The sequence below is a fragment of the Vipera ursinii genome, assembly GCF_947247035.1.
Source record: "Vipera ursinii genome assembly, chromosome: 1".
Taxonomy (NCBI): domain Eukaryota; kingdom Metazoa; phylum Chordata; class Lepidosauria; order Squamata; family Viperidae; genus Vipera; species Vipera ursinii.
In genome coordinates, this window is record NC_139512.1 from 300,637,824 (window position 1) to 300,661,281 (window position 23,458).

The window sequence follows — 23,458 nt, forward strand, 5'->3', positions numbered from 1 at the left end:
TGCCAGAGCTGTTAAGTGAATCACTACAGGTGTTAAGATAGTAACATGGTTGTTAAGTGAATCTGGCTTCCCCATTGATTTGGCTTGTAAGAAGGTTACAAAAGGTGATCGCGTGACCCTGGGACACTGCAACCGTCATAACTGTGAGTCAGATGCTAAGCATCTGAATTCTGATTACATGGCCGTGTGCATGCTGCAACAGTCATAAGTGTGAAAGTCGCTTTTTTTCCCACTTTGAACAGTCACTAAATGAGCCTTTCTAAGTCAAGGACTACCTGTATTTCAGCAAGTATAAGACTATCAATCCGTAGTTTAAAAAACACAACCCAAGTGTATGGGAACAAGACGGTTTATAGCCACAAGCTTCTGTTTCCCCACTTCCCTTTTTCTTCTGAGCCTTGCATCTGGGTGTGCATCTGTTAAACACACATAGTCTAGTGGGCTTCCGAACATAAACTACTGCATTAAACATAAGAATCGGCAGACTAAAGGAAAGGAAGCGCCAGTAACACTCTCCAGCTGTGAGGATGTTAAGGATTGTTTCTGTATTAGCAAAGGGTTTACCGAGATTTCATTATACAAGGCCATTCAACATGTCTCACAAAGGCGGACAGAGGTTTCCTGGTATATGGGACAGGCTTCTCTACGGCTTCTATTGAAGAGGTAATCTCCTGCATTAAATGCAAATATATTCTATGATCAGGCAGTGGAATTTGAAGTTATTGTTCTTTACCCATATTCCTGAAGAATGGGAGAATTAAGTGTCTTTCCTTCCACCAGTCAATCACCTAGCACAAAGAAGTTTCTAGCATTGGAAAGATTAACATTCAGATTATGGTGCTAACTTTTAATGAAATGAGCCACTTTGTGGGTACCCGAGTTCTAGGTATACTTATCTGATGTTCTGCACCACTGAAATAAATAAGCCAGTGAAATAAATGTTCTAGATATTATGTTTATCTATATCTATATCTATATCTATATCTATATCTATATCTATATCTATATCTATATCTATATCTATATATATATATATATATATATATATCAGAATATGGTAATGGAAGAAATAACGTTTATTTCTGTCTAACTGGATTTCTGAAAAAGTTTCTCTTAAATTCAGAAATGTTTTCCTTTCAAATAAAGATGGTGCTTGGTATCATCTGATAGCAGGCAAAGGAGAAGTGGTGTGCCCAAGGCATCTTGCATTCCCAGAGATATACAGTAGAATGAGGGTCTATAAACCCGGATCCATTTCACTGAATGATCTCAAGTCATTTGCTGCTGCTAAGGAAGTTATCTGCTACTCTGGCTTGATCAAAAATTACACTCAAAAGGTAAAAAAAAGAAACGAGAGCAAGGTTCACACATGGTACCAGGTTCATGCCAATTCAAGTGAAATTCCAACTGTTCTTCACAGGCCCCATTGTTTTATTAAATTACAGTATATCGCTAGTGCCTGGATTTAGGTCACTTGTCTTGGCACCACCATGCTTTAAATGACTTTGAAACACAGCTACATTAAAAGGATATGAATGAAAGCACTCATGGAATGAAGCAAATAATTAATTGGTATTATTAGATTACCTCCATTGGTATGAGCCATTTTTAATGCTTCTAAAGAAATTGCTGGGGTTATTTCAAGTTGGCAGACCATCACTTTGGCTTCAGCGATGACATGAGCAGCCCTTTTTAAATCACTGGAATTCAGAAGTAAATTCGCCCCCGCAACAATTACAATAAAGTTTTCTCCTAAAAACAAAGGTGAAATTTTAGAATGACTAAAGCTGAACATAAAATGTATTTTCTTGACACCATGACATATATGGTTCTTAATGGCTTTTTAATACTATAAAGTTAATAGCATGTTGATTTTCAAGGGGTGTCTATAAGAAATCCTAGCTTGCACAGAAATGGTGAGAAGGCCGGGGTAAAACTAAGGTTTCATCGTACTTTTTGTTGCCTCTCAAAATTGGGGTGGTTTAGATTTATATGCAAGAAATACCATGTTTGCTGAGAATTTGACCGATTGATGCAATAAGGAATATAGATCTGAAAATAGGTATCAAAGGACAAGGCAGTTGTGTCTGACAGAGAAAATACTGAATGTTTGCAAGTTATCCTTTAAAAAAAAGGGGGGGGTGTATGCCGTAAGTTGCACCACTACCGTGACTGTTTGTATTTTTATTTTTTTTATGAAGTCATATAAGGTCTGTGTCATGTTGGAGGACAAAGCACAGGCACAGGGAGTCCTCGACTGACAACAACAACTGAGCCCAAAATTTCCACTGCTAAGCAAAGCAGTGGTTAAGTGAGTTTTGTCCCATTTTATGACTTTTGAGATGCATACAGTATTGTTAAAATTATAGCAGGAAATGGGAGAGAGCTTCAGAAAAGGCAGTGATTTTTGGTAAAACATTGCATGTGGGTATAGGTTGTTCTAAAGAAATGTTATCCCCTATTGATTAATAAGAGTCAAAAAAAATCCACTTTTTTGGGTGGGTGGGTGGGTGGGGAGAGTGGTTGCATTCCTCTCAGGGACAAACACCCAGACCCCACATGCAGAGAGTTCAAACTAATGTTCTGCCTACAACACAGTAATCTCTTCAGCCTACTCTTGGGAACAGTTAGATAAGACTCCAAAGAACTTGGGGCGGGGGGGGGGGGTTCAGTTCTAGGCTTTTTGTGGTTGTACAGTGACTCCAGGCTAATTCCTCCCTGCCAGGCTGAGAGCTTCCCAACAACTCCAGCTTCCCTATTAGCAGCAACGTTCCAAATTGCAGTATTAAGGTAGATAAAACCATCTGATGTAATTATATTATTAAAGTTTCCATAACATCAGGGAAGAGGGTATCAGGGCCATATCAGCCGATCACTTGGCTTTTCAGTATTAGTCCACTTATCACTGTCTCTAGGAAATACCACTATGGCCTTAATCCTACTAAATTGGACTTTAAAGTACAGATAGTCCTTAGTTTACATCCATTTGTTCAGTGACCATTCAAAATTATGAAGCACTGAAAAAAAATGGATATGCCAGCAGTCCTCAATATTCCAACCGTTGCAGCACCCCCATGGTCACGTGATTGTGATCCAGGTACTTATGTGCCCAGCTCAAGATTATGACATTGGAGGGAGCTGCAGTCACAAGATTGCCATTTGCAACCTTTCTGCTGGTTTCCCATAAGCAACTCAATGGGAAAGCTGGTAGAGAAGATCAGAAGTTGCTCCAGTAAGTTGCTCCCACTTTATCTCTCAACTGCAGCTCACCTTGCCCGTGTGCAGTCTGCAACAGTGCTCTCCTAGGTTCTCACAACTCACTGTTGCCTGTACTGGCCTTCCCCCCTACTTGGCTTCCCAGTACTCTTTACCTGAGATTCCTGCCTCTTCCTGCCTAATGAGGGACACGTTTTGGGGTCACAATGGGAACTGGACTGCCTCAGATTGCTGTCACTAAGTGTTATGGTCATGTGACGTATTGTTTAGCAATGGCAATCCCAATCTCAATTGCCGTCATAAACCAAGGACTACCTGTATGAGAATATAACTCCCACAAGATGATTCTGTTGTTCTCCTCCAAGGATTTGTTGGGATTAAAAGTTGCTAAGGCAGTTCCTGAAGTAATTATGATGGCAATGTCTTCCCAAGCTTTGGCATCTGAACCATGTATACCCCAAGCAAATCTTCTAGTAATAAGAAATAAAACCCCAGTATATTGGTATTTGCGGCATTATATTTGTTCTAGACTGACTTTGTTTATTCCTACTTGTGCAGATCGTGCAGCAGATGCATTTGCCAACAGTATAGTTCTTGACCAATTTTCATCAGTAAACTGCTCAACGTTCAAAGTTATTTTTTCTTATAGTTGCTGCTGTCAAACTCTAAAGCGGGGCTTTCAAATCATGTATAGCTATGTGATTGTAGATTGTAAACCTCTACTTTACAAAACATTCCTTCGGAATTAAACCTCAGAGTGTCTTATTTCAAAAGGCCTCCCTAAGATACAATTATGGGAATAATATGATGATCATTCTCACTGAGGAATTTAATTTCCAAACAATGTTGGCTAAAGCCCAGATTTTTCTCCTCCCAGATACATTCAGTGAAAGATTGCCCAACATAAAAAATGCCAACCTAAAATCTCAGGATGATCAGCATACTTTCTGAAAGCTTCTACAGTTACATTTAGCAGCACTTTGAAAGAATGCTATTAATGGTGCATTACCAAAGGGATAGTAAGAAATAAAGTAGGTGGAATGGTCACCTTAAGGCCATAGAATTTCTTTTTGATGATCTAAATGTCATCATGAATGGGTTAATGATATAACATGGAACAGATATGTGGTTTATGTGTACATGATTGAAGTTTTTCATTCTCTCCCCCACCCACTAGATTTCTGAGGTAAAAGTTTTACAGTTTTTGTTATTTTTGTTGTTGTTTGTGGTCAGGAATAGTGATGGGGTTGAAGGTGAAGAGAAAGCACGCCATTTTTTGCCATTGCTTAAAATGTGTTTTAAACATTTTTCTTTAATAGTTATCATCCAGATATCACATGGAGGTAACTAATCCCAATGTTTATGCCAAGGATCATTCAGTTGGAGGCATATTCTTTTACCACTAGATCCCATTTTTAGTTATTATGGCCATTGCTAAACTTGTCATTTATTTCATGGAGCTTCAGAACCAGGGGCTATCAACAATTTCTCATGACACTATATCAGATGACTACAGAATGCATAAAATATTTTCTTTTGGTCAGCTTGGAACTCTCATCAGTTTCTCACCCTATTCATTACTGTCAGACCAATCACAGTTCTATAAATGTATTAGATAGTTGTGAAATTTATTTTCATTTAACATCTTTGTCAAAATGGTTTTTCCCCCCTTATTCTTTCAGATACATAGGAGAGCTGAAACAAGACTAGGTATACTTTCTCACAAATTAAGCCAGAATCTAGAGCACTGATCTTCAATTAATGGGTTATAATACCCTAACTTAAGCTATGGGGCTACCTCTATAATCTTCTCTCTTATTTTTAAAGATAAGGATAGATAGGCTAGTGTAAAATGTGTGTGTGTGTGGGGGGGGGGAATCTCAGGAAAGAGAATTAGAAAAAACAAACCCAAATGAAATTCTTGTCCCCACATTAATATTCTATACCGGTTGGAGGATTCTGGGAACTGGATTCTAAACATTTCTAGACAGCATCATACTGGAAAAGGCTCAAAGACACTTATTTACAATTGTCACACCATGAAGTACTTTCCAAACAATTTTTCCCTGCGGCAAAAATAAGCAAATTAACAAAACAGCAGTTCAACACCCAAAGCTGAGTTCTGGAGATAGCAGTGTGTGAAAACTTTTCTGTGTTTACCAGATGCCTGGAGGGGGAAAAGCCAGCTTCTAGTCTGCAATCTGTATCAGCTACCAAGTTCATTAAACTAATATTACATCCAGAGAACTTTATTTCCATTCTTTAATCTCGCTCGTCACTCTTTTACAGCCATTGCAATTCCCAGTTTGCATTTAAGATTTTTGCACGCAGACTTCTGTGTGTATGGAAAAATAAGACTGACTTCTTTGAACGGCAATTATTTGAACAAGCCGGCCTGGTCTGATGGGTTTAGGGGTATTTTAACATTTTGTATTAATTTATTGAATTGGGCTGTTGTATTTAATATTTTTTAATTTTTATATATTGTATTTTATTGTATTGCCCTGTACACCGCCCTGAGTCCTTCGGGAGAAGGGCGGTATAAAAATTTAATTAAATAAATAAATTAGTAATTAATAGCTACGCTGAAACAAGATTTCCAACTTGAAGGGGCTCTCAACATATAGAAAGGTGTCAAGAAGTTAAATGATGGTATTCTATGAACAATAAGCTGGTGCTTCAGTGCCCTGTAATGTCCAAGAATTGTGCTACAATACTATTTTAGTAAACTGATATAATGAGCTGCTCTAAAATTCAGTCACTGAAGACATGGTCTCTCAAGTGTAGAATTATAATGTAAATTACATTATACTGGTAATTAGAATTGCGATAATTTATGGCTGGGAACCCCTTAGATTATTGGGCAAACTTTGGCTACAGAAACAAAAGAATGGATCTTTCTTTTGTTTCTGTAGCCAAGTTTGCCCAATAATCTAGAGGGGTTCCCAAGCCATAACTGATCACTATTCCTCACCAAAATTCACTACCTATAACACCAGGCACAATCATTTTCAGTGAAATGAAAACAGTACTACTGAATTTGATCATGAGATATATGAGGAAGAGGACTACCACTAATCCTTCTTTAATTGGAGATGAATAGGTCTGCAGGATTTTGTAAGAGCTTAATCTACAGTTCACTTTGCTTCCTTTGAGTCATTCTATATAAAGCATATGAAATATGTGAGACAGAGAGAAAAAGAAAAGGTATTAGCTGTGTCCTGTAATCCTGTTGACGTCGCCAGGTCTCCTCAACCCCCCAACACATGCCATCCAGGTTTAGTGATATAGGACACAGCTTATGTGTATTTGCTTCTGGGCTCAATGGTATAGATATGTATCATGTGTTATATGGTTATATCTTTTAAAAATGAAACTTGACAAAATTAATATGCTCATCATATATAATTCCAAACTAATAAAATTCAGCTTATTCCTTGATATGTACCTTCACTATTCACCATGATTGAAGCAGCTCCAGTTGCAGCATCTTCTGTCTGACTTACAAATTCTAGAGTAAGAAGGAAAAAAGTTTTATACCTCTTTCAGCAAATATACAAACTAGTGAGTTACATCAGCAAACATTACAGTTGAACAGCTGGCGTTTAAAATGTTAATAATGAATACCAATGCCAGAAGCGGGGAAAACATAAGTGCTAAATTACACCCACATGACAGCAAACACAAGCTCAAGATTAATTAATTGTGGCTAATTCTGTATTTAGGAAAAAAATGATCTAAATTTAGTACAGACATTACTGGCAGCTGTAGTACGCTTGTTATTCACATAGACATGTAATGAAACTCATGGTTAAAACAGTGTGCATTTGCTATGCTTATTTGAGTCACCCATAAAGTGACTCTTTTAGCTCAGGAAACAGAGTAACCCTTGTAAAGCCTTGGCTGAATTAGAATAATAGCACACTCCTATCCATGTTAGGGACCTGGTGGCTCAGTGGGTTAGGACGCTGAGCCTGTCGATCAGAAGGTTGGCAGTTTGGTGGGTTGAATCCCGAGTGCCACGTAACAGAGTGAGCGCCTGTTAGTTGTCCCAGCTTCTGCCAACCTAGCAGTTTGAAAGCACGTAAAAATGCAAGTAGAAAAATAGGGACCACTACGGTGGGAAGGTAACAGCGTTCCGTGCGCCTTTAGCGTCTAGTCATGCTGGCCACATGACCACAGAGACGTCCTCGGACAAGCGCTGGCTCTTCGGCTTTGAAACGGAGATGAGCACCGGCCCCTAGAGTCGGAAACGACTAGCACACATGTGCGGGGGAACCTTTACCTTTACCCATGTTTATCTGGAAGTTAGTTTACTCTGCACAAATGCACTGAAGATAGTAGTTTAAAAGTGGATTTTGACCTAAATTTAACAATGTCTAGCCAAATCCTTCATGGAAGCCACATGTTAGTAGCTATAGCCTGTTCAAATTTTTACCTTTCTATAAATTATATTCTGGGGAATATTTCATCTATGATAAGATTCCATTTATGTACTTTTATGGTACATACAGTAAATATAAACCACAGATGGGGAAGCTTTTCTTTCCATAGTTTCCCATTTCCCATTAACATTCCCCAATGCACCCGGTAATCAAGAAAAATGAGAACCGCTCTCTATCAATAAATAGCAGGATATATATTCTCCCAGTTTTGTGTAGAAAAAAATATACTTCATGAATCTGTAAAATTCCTTCTAAAACCACCTAACCAATGGCTGTCAGATTCATCCGACCAGATTCGGCAGTAAATCACATATTTCCTAACACTTCATTACTTAGATTGATTCCTTGGCTAGACTTGGAAGAAGATTCACAGTTCAGCTAGATCAGGAGTGTCAAACTGCCAGCCCGTGGGCCAGATGCGTCATGGCAAAACTGCGCCCACCCCACTGCCGGAAATGGCAAAAAAGTCATGATACGTCGCAACATGTCACGTGACATTGCAAGTTTGACACCCTTGAGCTAGATGAAGCCTTAAACTCTGCAGCTGATTGCTGACCACTGGTGAGAAGATGTCAATTACTATTACAGTCTTGATGTTTAAACTTAAGGTTTGATGAAATGCCTAATAGACCCTGGGAAGGCAAAAAAATAAAAATCCGAGGGGGGAAACATAAGAAAGACAATGAGCAGCTAGGTGTATATTAAATGGGAAAATTGCTTTGATAAGCTTTTAACATTGTTACATTACCCAAGTAGCTATAAAGGTCTCTTTAGAAACCCAAATAGTTCTTGTTTCCTGAGACTACCACCCTTAGAGGGCTACACTAAATCATCACTAGCATCACAACCAAGCTCAGAGAGCATCAGGGACCCCTCACATGGCTTCTTTCCTATTTTTCTGAATTAACAGATACTTTATGTGACGCATAGAAGCCCTGAAGCTGAACGACTGTTCTACATTAACATAACAGCCATCTTTGTCTTAGGAATTGCTGGTTTCCATCACAGATATGCTAAACCACAATATAGGTGTTAAATCCATTTAAGCTGAGAGATTAATAAGCTGTGAGGTAACCAAGTGGTTGAATCAAGTCTAAATGTTATGTAGAAAGAAGTATTTTTTTTGTCTTTCTTGTGTTGGCGGTCACTTTTACCGAGTTCTAGCCACTATAACAACGTTCCGTGTGCCTTTGGCATCTAGACATGACAGCCACATGACCACGGAGACATCCTCGGACAAGCGCTGGCTCTTCGGCTTTGAAACGGAGATGAGCACCGGCCCCTAGAGTCGGAAACGACTAACATGCAAGTGCGGAGGAACCTTTACCTTTAGTCACTATGAAGGAGCCAGGAACTGGGAGACTGTGAGGTCTAGTCCTCCCTTGGGTACAAAGCCAGCTTAGGTGATCTTGGCCCAGTTACTTTCTCACAATGCTGGGAAAAGAGGCAATGGCAAACTACTTCAAACATGAAAAAGTTCAAATATGAAAGCTGACTGGGTGACTTTGGTTCACTTAGCCTTTCTCTGTCCAATCTGCATCACAGGATTGTTGGTGTTGGGAAAAATAGGAGGAAGAAGGAATATTAGGTATATTCATTGCCATGAGTGATGTACAAAAATAATAAAGGTGGGATTAAAAAAAATCTTTAAAAAAGTCTGAAAAATCTTGCCAAGAAAACTGCAAGAGATTGTCCAGTCTTTGAGAATTGGACACAATAGACCACAAAAAAATATTATGAAGAATTATAGTCCTTTGTTTACCACTCTATTCATTTTTGCATTGAGGGGAACTTTGCAAATCTTATATTCAGTATATAGTGATTACTGGTATAATTTGGATCTGAATTAAAATAAGGAAGATACCTGTTGGAATCCCATTTTTTTTGAAGTTTTCAATGTAGTCATTACCAAAAGAATCCTTCCCAACCTACAGAGCAAAAATAAACAACATTACATATTTCAGATTACCCAGCTCATCTTGGACAACATTCTCAAGGATGGGCAAGATATGAATTTCCATGTTGCTGAGCTTCCATTAACCCTGAAGACTACCTCTGAAATATCTGTTTTGCAGTGATTAAAAATATTTCAAAATGCAAACCTTCTGAATATACAAAAATGAAAACGTGTTCATGGTTTTTAAAAACCAATACAATTTTATTCTATATTACCTCCACTGTCATCATATTTTAGAAACAGGAGCTTTATATTACTCAATATTGCTACAACTCATCCATAAGTCATATCAATGGCTTTATAACATGATTAAAATTCCTTTTTAATATCTTCCTCAGAAGCAAGAAGTACTGAATACAGTGGGGAGTCCTCCTCCCCTCTATAGGAATATAGCACTGAAGACTGGGAGAGTAATATCATTTCTCTCTCGAACAAGTGCATTTAAAGTGAATTTGGGCAGCCAAGTAATTTAAATAAAAATAATTTTTAAACAATAGCATGTTACAGAATATTTAAAAATATGTAATAAGAAATCCAGATTTGCTGACTATGCATTTAATATCTTTTTTTAAATCCCATTTATATCCCGCCCTTCTCCGAAGACTCAGGGCGGCTTACAATCTAAAGCACAAATCAACGTGCTTAGCAATCTTTGATAATGAAATCACACAACTTATGGTTTGTTGAAAATCCAGTTAAATTATGGAACCAAAGAAAACTAAACAACATAATATGCTCTGTGACCTGTGAAATGATGGACATGGAAAATATTTCTTAAAGAATGAACCCGTGGGAGAATCGTATCTATGCACCATTTAATAATGGCAGAGGATGCACAGTAGTCACCAAATGCTGAATGTCAGAGAAAAACAAAACATAACACTGTAAAATGAGGTCAAGTAACAAGGATATGAAATGGAAGCCCTGAAGTCCTGGACAGTGTATCTCACATGGCAACATTTTATTAAGGGTTCCGCTTAACAAATTCTTTAGTTTAAATCATGGATAAATTATTGTTGTACATGTTAAGATACACTATAAGAGGCTGGTGGGCAAAAAGGAAATCGCTGTTGGTTAATTATAGATAAAATTCCTTCATACCTACTTCTGAAAAAGCACAGACCTACTTCCCTACATTTTATATCAACAACTATTCTGTATGTCTTTAGATATCCCTGAAAATAACAAAAAAGCTCTTTGGGAAGTAGACTGCAATGTGGATCCCTCAACCTTTCTGCCTCTGCAGAACGGCAGCAGCAGAGGGAAGGAATGGTTGTGGAAACGTGTCTGCTGCTTGTGCAAACAGAGCACTGCGCCCTCACCTGCTGCTTGCACAACTCAGTTCTCAACTGGCCGCAGACCAGTACTGGTCCATGGACCAGGGGTTGGGGACCCCTGGCTTAAAGGACGACCACGAATTCAGTTTTGACACCGAAAGATGTTCTAAGTCTGCTCCATGTGTTCAATTACACTGATTCATAAACTGCATTAAGCTGTGGTTTGCTTAATAAACAACAACAATCTGAGATCATGCTAAGCCACGGGTCGGCAACCCGCGGCTCTGGAGCCGCATGCGGCTCTTTGAGCCATCTCCTGCGGCTCCCAGCCGCCTGGTGCGCGCGCACCTCTTCGAACGGGCAGTGGTGCGCGCGCACCTCTCCAAATGGAGAGTGGCACTGCCCGTTCCGAGAGGTGCGCGCGCACCTTTCCGAAGGGCGGAGGTGCACGCGCACCTCTCCAAGCCACCGCCGTCCCGTCCGGAGACCTGCAGCGTTCGTCAAACATTGATGAACACGGCAGCTGTGCAAACGGGATGGCGGTGGTTTGGAGAGTGCACGCGCACCTCTCCCAAGCCGCCGCCGTCCAGAGACCTGCCGACGTTTGGGGAGGTGCGCGCGCACCTACGGTTGTTCGGAGAGGTGCGCGCGCACCTCTCAGAATGGGTAGCGGCGCCGCTTCTTGCGAAAGCTGCCGCGGCACGTTTGCAGGCTGCCGAAAGCGGCAGCTTTGCAGACGGGCCGTTGCTGTCGCGCAACCGGGAACCAGTTCCATCACACATTAAAAAAAAGGCAATCACGCGTGTCTGCGCATGCACAAGCAAAACCCATTTTGCGCATGCGCGTGCATGGACGCACACACGCGTCTCCCACTTTTTTTTATGTGTGATGGAACCGGTTCCCAGTGGCTCTCTTCCTTTTTCGGGTTGCCGACCCCTGTGCTAAGCCATACATCCGAGTTCACAAATCAAAATGATTGGGTTTAATATAATCCACTACAACAAAACAAAACAAAGTACACTGTGACAATCTCATACTGGAATTTATACTACTTTTCAAGTATTATCTATCCTAATTCATTGGTTTGCACACATAGTACCAGTTGGTGGACCCTGAGGTTCTAACAGAAAAGAGAAAGCAGAAAAAGGAGTTGTGAGACACTGGAATAAAATGATTTTGTTCCAATAGGGAAAAATACGTTTCATGTTCTCCATAATTAAACAGTTAACTTTTTTTAAGAAAATGTTCGAAAATACAAAACTGATACTTTCTATTGTTTATTTGGGAAGATACAGAATAGACCGATACATTAATTTAGCATGTCATAAGCCTGTTCTCAAAATATATTAGTATTACTATATATTAACACTACCGGCTGCTCTACCAGCTTGCTCATGGGATGCTATGGCAGTCCTAGATTGCAAAGGGTCCATCATTCGTCTATCCCTATATTGTACTAATCTTCATCCAAAACAGAATACATGTATTCCGTTTGCTACTTAGATATTTTTTGTCTTAAATAAGACAGTTGTTAGTTGCTAAAATGAACTCGTAAATTTTGTCTGCATTAATACTTAGGCAATTTATTACAAGAGAATATACTGACAATAGCATATATAAATTAGTGCTTACCTTGCAGATCATTGAGGTTTTAGCTCCAAGCCGAACTGCCTGAATACATTGGTTGGCACCTTTCCCTCCAAATCCAGTGAAAAATTTATACCCATGTATGGTTTCTCCAACTTTGGGTAAACGTTTAGTAAGGCTGTTGAAATAAAGTAGTAAAGGTACTCTTTATTGCATATTAATAACTAAATTCTTAAGAGTTTTTAAATATTAACCACATAGAATTGCTTAGGCCATGTGCTATAGATATTTAATTAAAAGTAGTTCCAATAGTAATCAAAAAATGTGTAAACGCAACCTCCTTCACACTCTTATAAGAACCAAAAATAAAACAGACCTCACAATTGTTTCACTATTCCAGTAAAAAGCAGTGAGCAAGACCAACATTTTTTAGGTCTTGGGGAAGATGGGGGGAAAAATACAGAATAGGTAACTAAGCACAATATATGCAGGACTGCTAGAAGGTGTATGCAACCCACACAGTTACTTACATAATACCAAAAGGGGGGCCATTCCAGTAAACATGCCCATTCACACAATATGCATACACTTCTGAGACAAAAACAAAATACCGTAGTGCCTCAATTCTTTTGGGATTCCACAACATTTGAAACCTCTCTTTATAATGATAACGGGTAGTGATTACTTAGGTGTTACAATGGCACAGATCAAAGTCAACTTGGAACGGATTATTGAAGAGAATACTTCTCAGCCTAAGGACGGCCTTGAGTTAATTTTTAATAAAATACAACAGAATCACGATGTACGAACTTTACAATCCTATTTGGGAAGTTAAAAATGCTTTTTCTTTTTATTAGTTGGTGTTAAGTTTGTATGCTTTTTAATAAATTATTAATAGAAATGTGTAAAATTAAATATGACCTGTAACACTGAATCTTATAACAGTCAAGATAACTGCTTTAAAATCATCTTACAACAAAATTCATGATTATCAAAAGAAAGAAAGAAAGAAAGAAAGAAAGAAAGAAAGAAAGAAAGAAAGAAAGAAAGAAAGAAAGAAAGAAAGAAAAGAAAATGCTTCATCATGCTGCACCATCCTTTGCACTACAAGGCAGGCACTGAAGTATAGGAGTACCCCTCAAGAGGACCATGCTTTCTGGCTTCGGCTGCAACCTGGTTATAACCACTGCTTCAAGTTCACAGTTGAGAGGAAGTGATAGAACTGGTCTCTCAGTAGTTGCAAGAGTTCAAAGCCGATTGCAGAAGACAGGAGACATCCAAAGAGGTAAAAGAGACACTGGAGAATTTAGGTGGGAATAGGTAGCATAGGAAATCAAAAGCTCTTAATCAAGGGGCATTCACAAACACATAAACATTATTGATACAGCAAGCTGGAAAAATTGTAATACTTTATATAGCAAGATATGTTCTGCTGAACAGAGTAGAAAAATAAAGTCTTAAGAAAAAAAGCAATAGCAATATCACTTACTAGACTTACGGTATATACTGCCTCATAGTGCTTTACAGAGTCAGCATGTTACCCCCCAACAATCTGGGTCCACATTTTACCGACCTCGGAAGCATGGAAGGCTGAGTCAACCTTGAGCCGGTGAGAATCGAATTGCTTGCAGTCGGCAGAATTAGCTTGCAATGCTGCATTCTAACCACTGTGCTACCAATGATACTTGGACAAGACGACAGCAAGTCAAAAGTTGGCCAGCTATGCGGCAGTAAGCAAGAGACAGACTCTTTCTATTTTAATCTTAAATTTCCTCTCTCATATCTGAGCAGTGCAGGACAGGGCATAAACAAGTGGGTTTCTTTGGCAGATCTATTGTATTAGCCACAGAAATGAGATTAGACTGTCTAGAACAGGGGTGGGAAACTATGGTCCTTTTATGACCTGGCTGTCTCAGAAATTCTGGGAGTTGAAGTCCACAAGCCATAAAAGGGACGTAGTTCCTGACCTCTGGTCTAGAACATGAAATAATAGGGTTGGAAGAGACCTTGGCAATCTTCTAGTCCCACCCCCTCTCAAGCAGGAGATCCCATATTTTTCAGCGAGGGGATGGAAGAATGGAATGGGGAAAAAATGGTTAAGTCATCATGAGTATCCTTTATTTGGTTCAAAAGATGGTAATTGAGTCAGGTTCAGATTTTTGGATTGCTGTATCTTACTGACCATAGAGACGTGGTGGCTCAGTGGGTTAGGACGCTGAGTTTGTCGATCAGAAGGTCGGCACTTTAGTGGGTCGAATCCTGAGTGCCACGTAGCAGAGTGAGCGCCTGTTACTCGTCCCAGCTTCTACCAACCTAGCAGTTCGAAAGCACGTAAAAATGCAAGTAGAAAAATAGGGACCACTACGGTGGGAAGGTAGCAGTGTTCCGTGCGCCTTTGGCGTCTAGTCATGCTGGCCACATGACCATGGAGATGTCCTCAGACAAGCACTGGCTCTTTGGCTTTGAAATGGAGATGAGCACCGGCCCCTAGAGTTGGAAACGACTAGCACTCATGTGCGGGGGAACCTTTACCTTATCTCACTGATCATTAAAATAAGAAATTGTGTCAAACATTTGGGGAACCAATCAGCATAAACCTTGCCTAAAATATCTAGCTTAACTTGAAAGGTCACATCGGAAGTACATACATCGGGTTCGACTAGTTCGCCAATTACGGCCTTATCTGGACCTGGATGCCTTACGTACAGTCACCCATGCTCTTGTGACCTCTCGCCTAGACTACTGTAACGCTCTCTACTTGGGGCTGCCCTTGAGATCCACTCGGAAGCTTCAACTGGTGCAAAGTGCAGCGGCACGGACACTCTTGGGAGCCTCCCGATACTCCCATATCACACCTCTCCTCCGTGCACTGCACTGGCTTCCAGTTGCCTTCCGTGTGAAGTTCAAGGTGCTAACAATGACTTACAAAGCCCTACATGGCATGGGTCCGGACTACCTACGGGAGCACCTTCTGCCAATGTCAGCACCCCACCGTCCTGTGCGCTCCCACAGAGAGGGCCTCCTCAGGGTGCCACCGCTCAAGGAATGTCGGCTGGTGGCCCCCAGGGGGAGGGCATTCTCAGTGGGTGCGCCAGCCCTCTGGAACAGCTTACCAACCGAAATCCGGATGGCCCCCGACCTCCGCACCTTCCGGCGCGAATTAAAAACTTATCTGTTCCAGCAGTCCGGCCTGGCCTGATAGCTCTAATCTGGGGTCCCAGCTTGTATTTTACTATTGTTTGTTTTCACTATTGTTCATTCTGTATGCCTACCTTATTCTGTACACCGCCCCGAGTCCCTCGGGAGAAGGGCGGTTTATAAAAACAAACAAATAAATAAATAAATAAATATGTGCATTTCCTCCTTAAACACACTTCCATCTTGCATGTTAAACCTCCTGCCAAACACACCTTAACAGACAGCTCAGGAAAATTCACTTTTAGAGATAGAGATTTAAGAAAAGGAAGCCGTGCTATAATGTAATGCTGTTATCTTGTCACCAAATTTTGTAATGAGAAGCAATTACTAGATTTTGATTTCATTAGGCTAACTTTAAAAGCATTTCAGCCTTCTGTTTTGAAATGACAATTATGAGTAATTTCTACGATTAAGGAACCATCTGTTACTGTGCATCCTCCATTCACATGTACACTCAAATGTGCATTTTCCCGAGGAGTTGAGCACATATATTGCAGACTTAACTATGTTTTGAAGGGAAACAGCTGCTTGTATAACAGAAAAAAACAACCTAAACAAGCATTTAAGTCCAAAGTCAGAAGCTTTTATTTTAATACAAGCATGTCTGCATACATATTACAAAAAGTAAAACAGCATGGTTATTTTTCCAACTCCAGAATACATGGTCCTAACATGAAAGAAAGACAAAAATGGTAGAAATTAATATTTATCATTTAAAGCACGGTAGGGCAGGGGGGCAACAACGGCCCTTTTATGACTTGCAGACTTGAACTCCCAAGATTGCTGAGCCAGCCAGAGGTTCCCCACCTCTGATTTGAAGAGTAGAAGGCAATACAATAAAAATTGCAAGACCAAGATTGTAATACACCTGGAAAGCAGGTGAAAATGATGGCACTTGAGATGCAAATAACTTCCAAATAAATTTGGAAGCACCTGAAGGCAAACAGCAATGGATGGAAACTAATCAAGGAGAGAAGCAACCTAGAAATAAGGAGAAATTTCCTGAGAGTTAGAACAATTAACCAGTGGAACAACCTGCCTCCAGAAGTGGTGAATGCTCCAACACTGGAAGTTTTTAAGAAGAGACTGGACAGCCATTTGCCTGAAATGGTATAGGGCTTCCTGCTTGAGCAGGGGGTTGGACTAGAAGACCTCCAAGGTCCCTTCCAACTCTGTTCTTCTGTTGAGGAGGAAGTAATAGTATAGAAGAGAGAGTGCTAACTCTCCCATCTGGTCTTACATACTTAAGAAAATAATGATTGCAGACTATTTCCTGGTCTCCAAGTCTTTAGTTATACTCAAACATAAAAAGAAAGTATCAAAGTGTTCAGAAAAGCTCCATTTCTATGTCCAGAGGCCAACTGGATGATACAGTTAATTAGACTGCTGGTACTTGTGGTGACAGTGAAGAGGCCCAAAGAGGCTTTGCAATCATTAGGGTCCCAGAAATTAAAACAATGTTAATTTTTTTATTAGAACTTAACATGGAAATCCTCAAACTGAGACTTCATCTTAAGCCCTGATTATGCCAGAGAAAATAACAAAGGAAGTTGAGACTTGATTAAAGGAGGAAAACAAAGCACTATAACTGCTTTCAGGTGCTTTTGGGAACAGCAAAAGAGTCTGATGAGTGAAGCTCCTAATTAGGGGAAAGATAGTTAATCCAGTAATTATGACCTCGTGGCCAGAGCATATGGTCATATCATCATTGTCTAAGTTGCAGAAGGAACTCTTGCCAGAAGCTCCTCGTCTGCAGCCTCCCAGAAGTCTAAGAGACCAAAATGAAGTTTTGTTTTTTGTTTTTTTTTTAAATTCAGCTAGCTCATGTATGCAGGCCAAGTGTGAAGCAAACTACACTGCAGACTATGATGGGCTTCAATTAACTGTAGATGGACACTATTTCTATCGGGGAGATTCCCTATAGATAGTAATCACTTGGAGTTTTCCAAAGTCTTGTTTCTCATTGCCTTTGCAGGGGCCTTCTGCCTCTTCTTGCCTGTATTTGACCTAGTGGGACTGGATTTTCTTGCCTAGATCTGAACACTACTTCCTTTGGGGGAGTTCAACAGCCAATGAATGGGATCGGATGAATTTAGAAAGTAGCTCCAATGTATATATTAAGAAGTGTTTTGACAGCAATACAGCATGCTTTTCTTTGATAGACCTTTACTACAGGAATTTAGCAACTGCAATTGGGACTGATAACTGGATTGATAAGCAAAGTGGTTGCTAAATGAAAATTATGTGACAATGACTATCCTTAGGATTTTACTTCGGTTTTCCTTTGCTTTTTGCAATTTCCTTCAGATGAACTGGGGTTGTTTCTCTTTCTCTCCAAAGACATCTTAGTATGGGATAAGTTAGAGTGAAAATAAGATGATAGAAACAGTGTGAAGGTCATAAATGTGAGGACTGGTCACTAAATTGGGGTGTTTTTTTTAGCACTGTTGTACGTTTCAATAGTCCTTAAATGAGGCAGTCACTAAGCAAGGACTACCTGTACTAGTCTCTAAGCTACCACTATATAATAGTACGGAGCTGGGACAAGATATCAAAAGCAGATAGGGAACTCAAGTTTATGTTACATCAAATCTAAAACGGCTCAAAGGCTCAATTGGTAGTTTTTTGGTTTGTGTGTGGGAAGGGGAAGCTTTGTCTCTTGGTATTAAAAGCTCAATGAGATGTCTCACAAAGTGGTTCAATATAAGAAATTGAGGAATGCAGGCAAGGTACACGAATAGAATAGCTCCAGTGGTAAGAAAATAACACAAGCCATTTCTTATCTCAGAAGAATACTGGGTTAATGTTAAATCTGAATTAAAGCTTTCTGATATGGGATGATCAGATACAAATAATGAACTGATGTCTAAATACAAACCGTTTTAGAACTAAAACTACACAGGACTCAATAGTTTTGGAGAATGGCCTCAGAAAGGGACAAATTTTTTTTAAAAAAGTAAATTCTGGAAAACTAAAGAAAACCTAGAGGCTGAAACCAATCAACTCACTTATGTCCACACAGATAGCTACCGATATAGAAAACTATAAGTGCTGAGAAGGTTATCTATCTAGTTAATCATTTTTATGACTAAGTAACTGGGTCTGAATCTAACAATGTTTAATAAGAGTCTTAAAAGAATAGTGGTGCATAAAATCTGTTACAGATCAAGAGTGTTAAAGTAGAACTCTTAAATAATTAAAGACTATACTGTTGAAGACAATACTTAATAACCAAGGAAACGAACAGGAATACTGGCAAGCAAGCCTATAAAATGCCACATGGCAGAAGATGTTTACGCAGGACTTTGTTCCTGGCAAGAAAAATGTTATAAGGGTGTTGACAACACAGCATAATGTTCAGTTTGTGAATATCTTGAAATATGGTGAGATAGAATAAAAGCCTTGCAGGAGATTCAAAGCATGCCACTCCGTCTTCAAAGTCCAAGTAAATGTAATATCAAATGAAGAGAAAGCAAAAGGAACATTTATCTGAGAAACAAACTTTGTGGATTTTATTGCTATCAAGTAATTCTTATGCTAAGGTCTGTCAGGATACTAACAACAGATGTACACATTTCCAGCCCCAAATGCTGCTTATAATTTTATAATTTAATTGTTTGTACTGTACTGATGTCTGAGTGATAAGAAAGAATGAAAGTTCCATAATGAAAAATCAAGATGTGCATGAGCTACATTTCTCATTTTTCCCCAAATTGAGCAGTTGAGAATACAAAAAGTTCAACATTTTAAATAATAGGAGGAAGAGACACAAGTGAAGCATGCAGTTAAAAGACACAATTAGGAAATACCTACCGGTACTTTGAACATATTTAAATATTAAAGGTATATTAATTAGCTCATTAATCATAACAAAATGATCATTTTATAAGCATATTGAAAGCAATGTATCAATTGCCATGAGTCAGCATAGATTTATCAAGAATTAGTTTCACAAACTAACCTTAATTTTTGATTGAGTAATTTCCTTAAAAGATTGTGAGAATGTTTGTACACTGAGAGCTTATGCACTGGAGCCAAATTCCTTGGGCGTCCAATCACACATGGGCAAGAAAGAATATTTCTATTCCTATGAGTTCCATTTATTTCACTTTGTTCAGATCTCACCAGCATCTGGTTCTGGGTACTGTACTTTTAAGTAGGATCCAGAGAATTGGAACAGGTTCAGCTAATAGTTATGAGAAAGGTTAGGGGGCAGGAAACTACCGTAAATTCTATGAAGAGAGAGACTGAAGAAGCTGGGTATGTTTGCATTTGACAAAAGGATACCAGTCATCAAGTAGCTGAAACAAAGTAGTTTAAAAGTTGATGAAGACATATCTCTTGTTTCATAGTAAAGGACATAGAATAACTTTAAGTAAAATGGCCTCCTCCAGCTTCATAAATGTAATTTTATATTTTGTACCAAGGAGAAATAATAGCATCATTATCAGCCTAAAAACAACAGATACGACAAGAATTTCAGCTATACTACAGTTTCTCTTGGATAAGACAGTTTTGATCAGTTTTTCCATTCCCTAAGTTTCTTAAAAGCTGTGATGAATTAATCACCTATTCAAGATCTGCAAATATCAATCATAATTCTAGCAACCAAAAGAGGAGAGAGCAACCTCAGTACTTGATTTTTGCAGCCTGGCAGCACTTCAGCTGTTGGCACCATCCATTTTTCTCTCTCTCTGACCATTTCAATTTATTTGTATTTATTAAAGCATTTATAACATTTTAACATCAGAAATGTATTAAAAAAAAAGGAATGAAGGCACTGAAGGCAATGAGATCCTACAGCTTATAACTCTACTCATAGAACTTCATAAGGTCCATCAAAATTTTAATCTAAACTAATTAGCAGAAAAAGGTGGTGGAATCCAGAAATAGTACAGATTACAGTACCTATCACACTCACTTCCCGTGGCCTGCAGATACTGAAATCCAGGGCTTTTTTTTGTCATAGAAAGCACCGGGATGGAATTCCGGCATCTTTTGTTGACAGATTTTCCAGACTTGCGTTCTTTTTCTATTGTTTCCCTTCCTATCTTTGTTGGCTTTTGAAAATGCCCTGCTGGCGGTACGGTGCGAGCGGGTTCCCCTCTGGCACTGTCCGCCGCCTCTAGGAGAAGCCGTGAGGCACTGGAACGCCGCAGCCAGAGTGTGGCTTGATTGGCTGGGTCAGACCATGTGGTGTGGAAGCCGATGGTGGCAGTGGGAGACACATAAACATGGACATCATCTTTCACGAGAGGGTGAGTGAATCTTTTGACTTCCCTCACAGAAGGTGGGGTGTGAGGTTAAAAAGAGGCGAAGCGAGAGGAAAGAAAGGCAGCTGGCGTGGAAGCTTGCCTGACAGTGAAACTTTGCTGTTTCAGTTCCTTGGGTAGTTCAAAGGCTGGGATGTCTACGGAAATCTCTTTTTAGTCTTTTATACTTTATATTCAAACTGCAGAGGGGACGAATAAGAATAAAGCCTATGTCTTCTGATTTGGAGGTATTATTATTAATAATATATATTAATTATGTATTGGTCAGATGTAAAGGTAGACCTACAGTATGAGGTTTAATCAGATCTATTTATTAAATTGGGTTTAACTTAAAGGTAAATTAAAAGTAATCTGTTCACTGACAAAGTTTCAACTTTAATTTGTTTCAAATCAATATCCATATTAAACTCCAAATGTAAATTTTTCCACCTTGTTTGACAACGTCTTAAAAACAATTCAGTCTTTTAAAGGTAAAGGTTCCCCCGCACATGTGTGCTAGTCGTTTCCGACTCTAGGGGCCGGTGCTCATCTGTTTCAAAGCCGAAGAGCCAGCGCTTGTCCAAGGATGTCTCCATGGTCATGTGGCCAGCATGACTAGACGCCAAAGGCGCACGGAACGCTGTTACTTTCCCACCGTAGTGGTCCCTATTTTTCTACTTGCATTTTTATGTGCTTTCGAACTGCTAGGTTGGCAGAAGCTGCGACGAGTAACAGGCGCTCACTCTGTTACGCAGCACTCGGGATTCGACCCTCCAAAAAAGCTCAGCGTCCTAACCCACTGAGCCACCGCGTCCCTCAATTCAATCTTTTACAAGCAACCAAATTTTATTGGGCCAATTTCATTCCACATAGAAAACTGACATTTCTACTCATTAAACTAAATGGGTATGCCAGTGGTAAAGGTCCCAAAAGATTAATAAAATGCCTTCTTGTAATTTAAAGCCACACAGTGCATGGTAACATTAATAGTATTAACTTACCTTGAACAAAATCCTAGTCTTTTAGATACACTAAAAATTGAAGGGTGTTTTTTTCAACTACAAAGGTAAACCTTGTAGGGTAGGCAAGGCGGGTTGTATGATGTTGAGTTCTGGCACTTTTTTTTTTTTTTACAAAAAAGCACTGCTGAAATCTAATGTTTTGTTAAAATTTATCCATTTATGCAAAGGGATAGCTTGAGACTATGATGCAGAATCATATTTTTAAAGTCTTAGGCCTTTCAAGTAGAAAATGGGCATAAAATGAAGGGATAGCTCAGCAGTAGTCTCCCCCGCTGTTACTTTGTTAGGCACCACTTTATTTTAGTATTTGTAGAAATACTAAATATTATTTAAAATTATACTAAATATTATTTAAAGAAAATCACCTTCTCCATGATTGGCTGGAGATTTCTGCTGCTTGTAACTGGCTAATCAAGTATTACTTTGAATAGAACAAGGCTTGCTGATTTTATTGCTAAAGGTTTATCAATGATGAGTAAAAACACTTCTAAAAACCTCTAAATGAAGACTAAAATCACAAACATTTTTGAGAGAAAACCTCACTTAAAGATATTTTAGATTTTTTTAAATGTGTGGGAAAAATCAGCACTATCTGACAGGCAAATTGCAGTGCTCTAAAGTGCTGCACAGCAATAGAAAAAAAACTCTAGGAAATTCGACGCCTAACAATAGTTATTATTCTTGAACGTATATTTGTTCTTTCCATCACCATACAGAAAGCCATTTCAAGTGGCTAATTTTGTTTTCTTTTAAATGCAATCATTTTCTTGCTGGGATCGAACAACACAAACATATTTATTCCCTTACCCATACTCAGTCCCTTAAGAATTAAGCAATAGTTTCTGAGCTTCATGTAGGCTATAATGCCAAGGAGTTTGGTAAATGTGAGCCTTATCACTTGATTTTTAATTGCCCATGCCCAATGGAACATTTTACTCTTCCACTGATGGCATCACAGTCTACTGCCATGGAAATAGCTAATACTACAAACAACCAACTCACCTCTTTGGAAAATAGAGAGACTGTGTAACCTGGAAATGACAGCTAGGATAAATCAATTTTCAGGTATAATAAACATTTATAACAGCTTACCTAAACACATGTACACCACATACAGACATACACACATCAGTAATTCATACCAATCTGGCGGTCACTGTGGGACAAGAAAGGCTCCTTTAAATGTCAATTTCTTCTCCCACTCTCATTTTAGTTGCAACTTTTATTTAAACTCAAAATTTCCTCTCAACTTTTTAAGATGGGCCAACAACCGTTGCGTCATCAGCCTACATCTCAATTGACTTTCATCATTACTTTTTATTTGGCTAATGTTGTATGCTCATAATTCTTTCATACCTTATATATATATATATATATATATATATATATATATATATATATATATATATATATATATATATATATATATATATATATATATATATATACATATATATATATATATGGATCCTTGGTTTTTCGGGTTTTTCCCCGCGTAGAACTA

The 23,458-nt window shown here is 39.0% G+C and overlaps 1 protein-coding gene across 2 annotated transcripts in view; it reads right to left on the reverse strand.

Annotated features, from left to right (window-relative positions):
- Window positions 1-23,458, reverse strand: part of RBKS (ribokinase) — a 62,711-nt gene that overhangs the window by 28,575 nt on the left and 10,678 nt on the right. The window contains exons 2-5 of one of the 2 annotated variants that reach the window (XM_083352080.1): window positions 12,528-12,660; window positions 9,526-9,589; window positions 6,665-6,727; window positions 1,588-1,752 (exon numbers count right to left, since the gene is read on the reverse strand). In XM_083352080.1, coding sequence (XP_083208206.1) covers window positions 1,588-1,752; window positions 6,665-6,727; window positions 9,526-9,589; window positions 12,528-12,660 — 425 coding nt within the window. The remainder of the gene's footprint in view (window positions 1-1,587; window positions 1,753-6,664; window positions 6,728-9,525; window positions 9,590-12,527; window positions 12,661-23,458) is intronic. The other variant, XM_083352081.1, reaches the window with a different exon arrangement.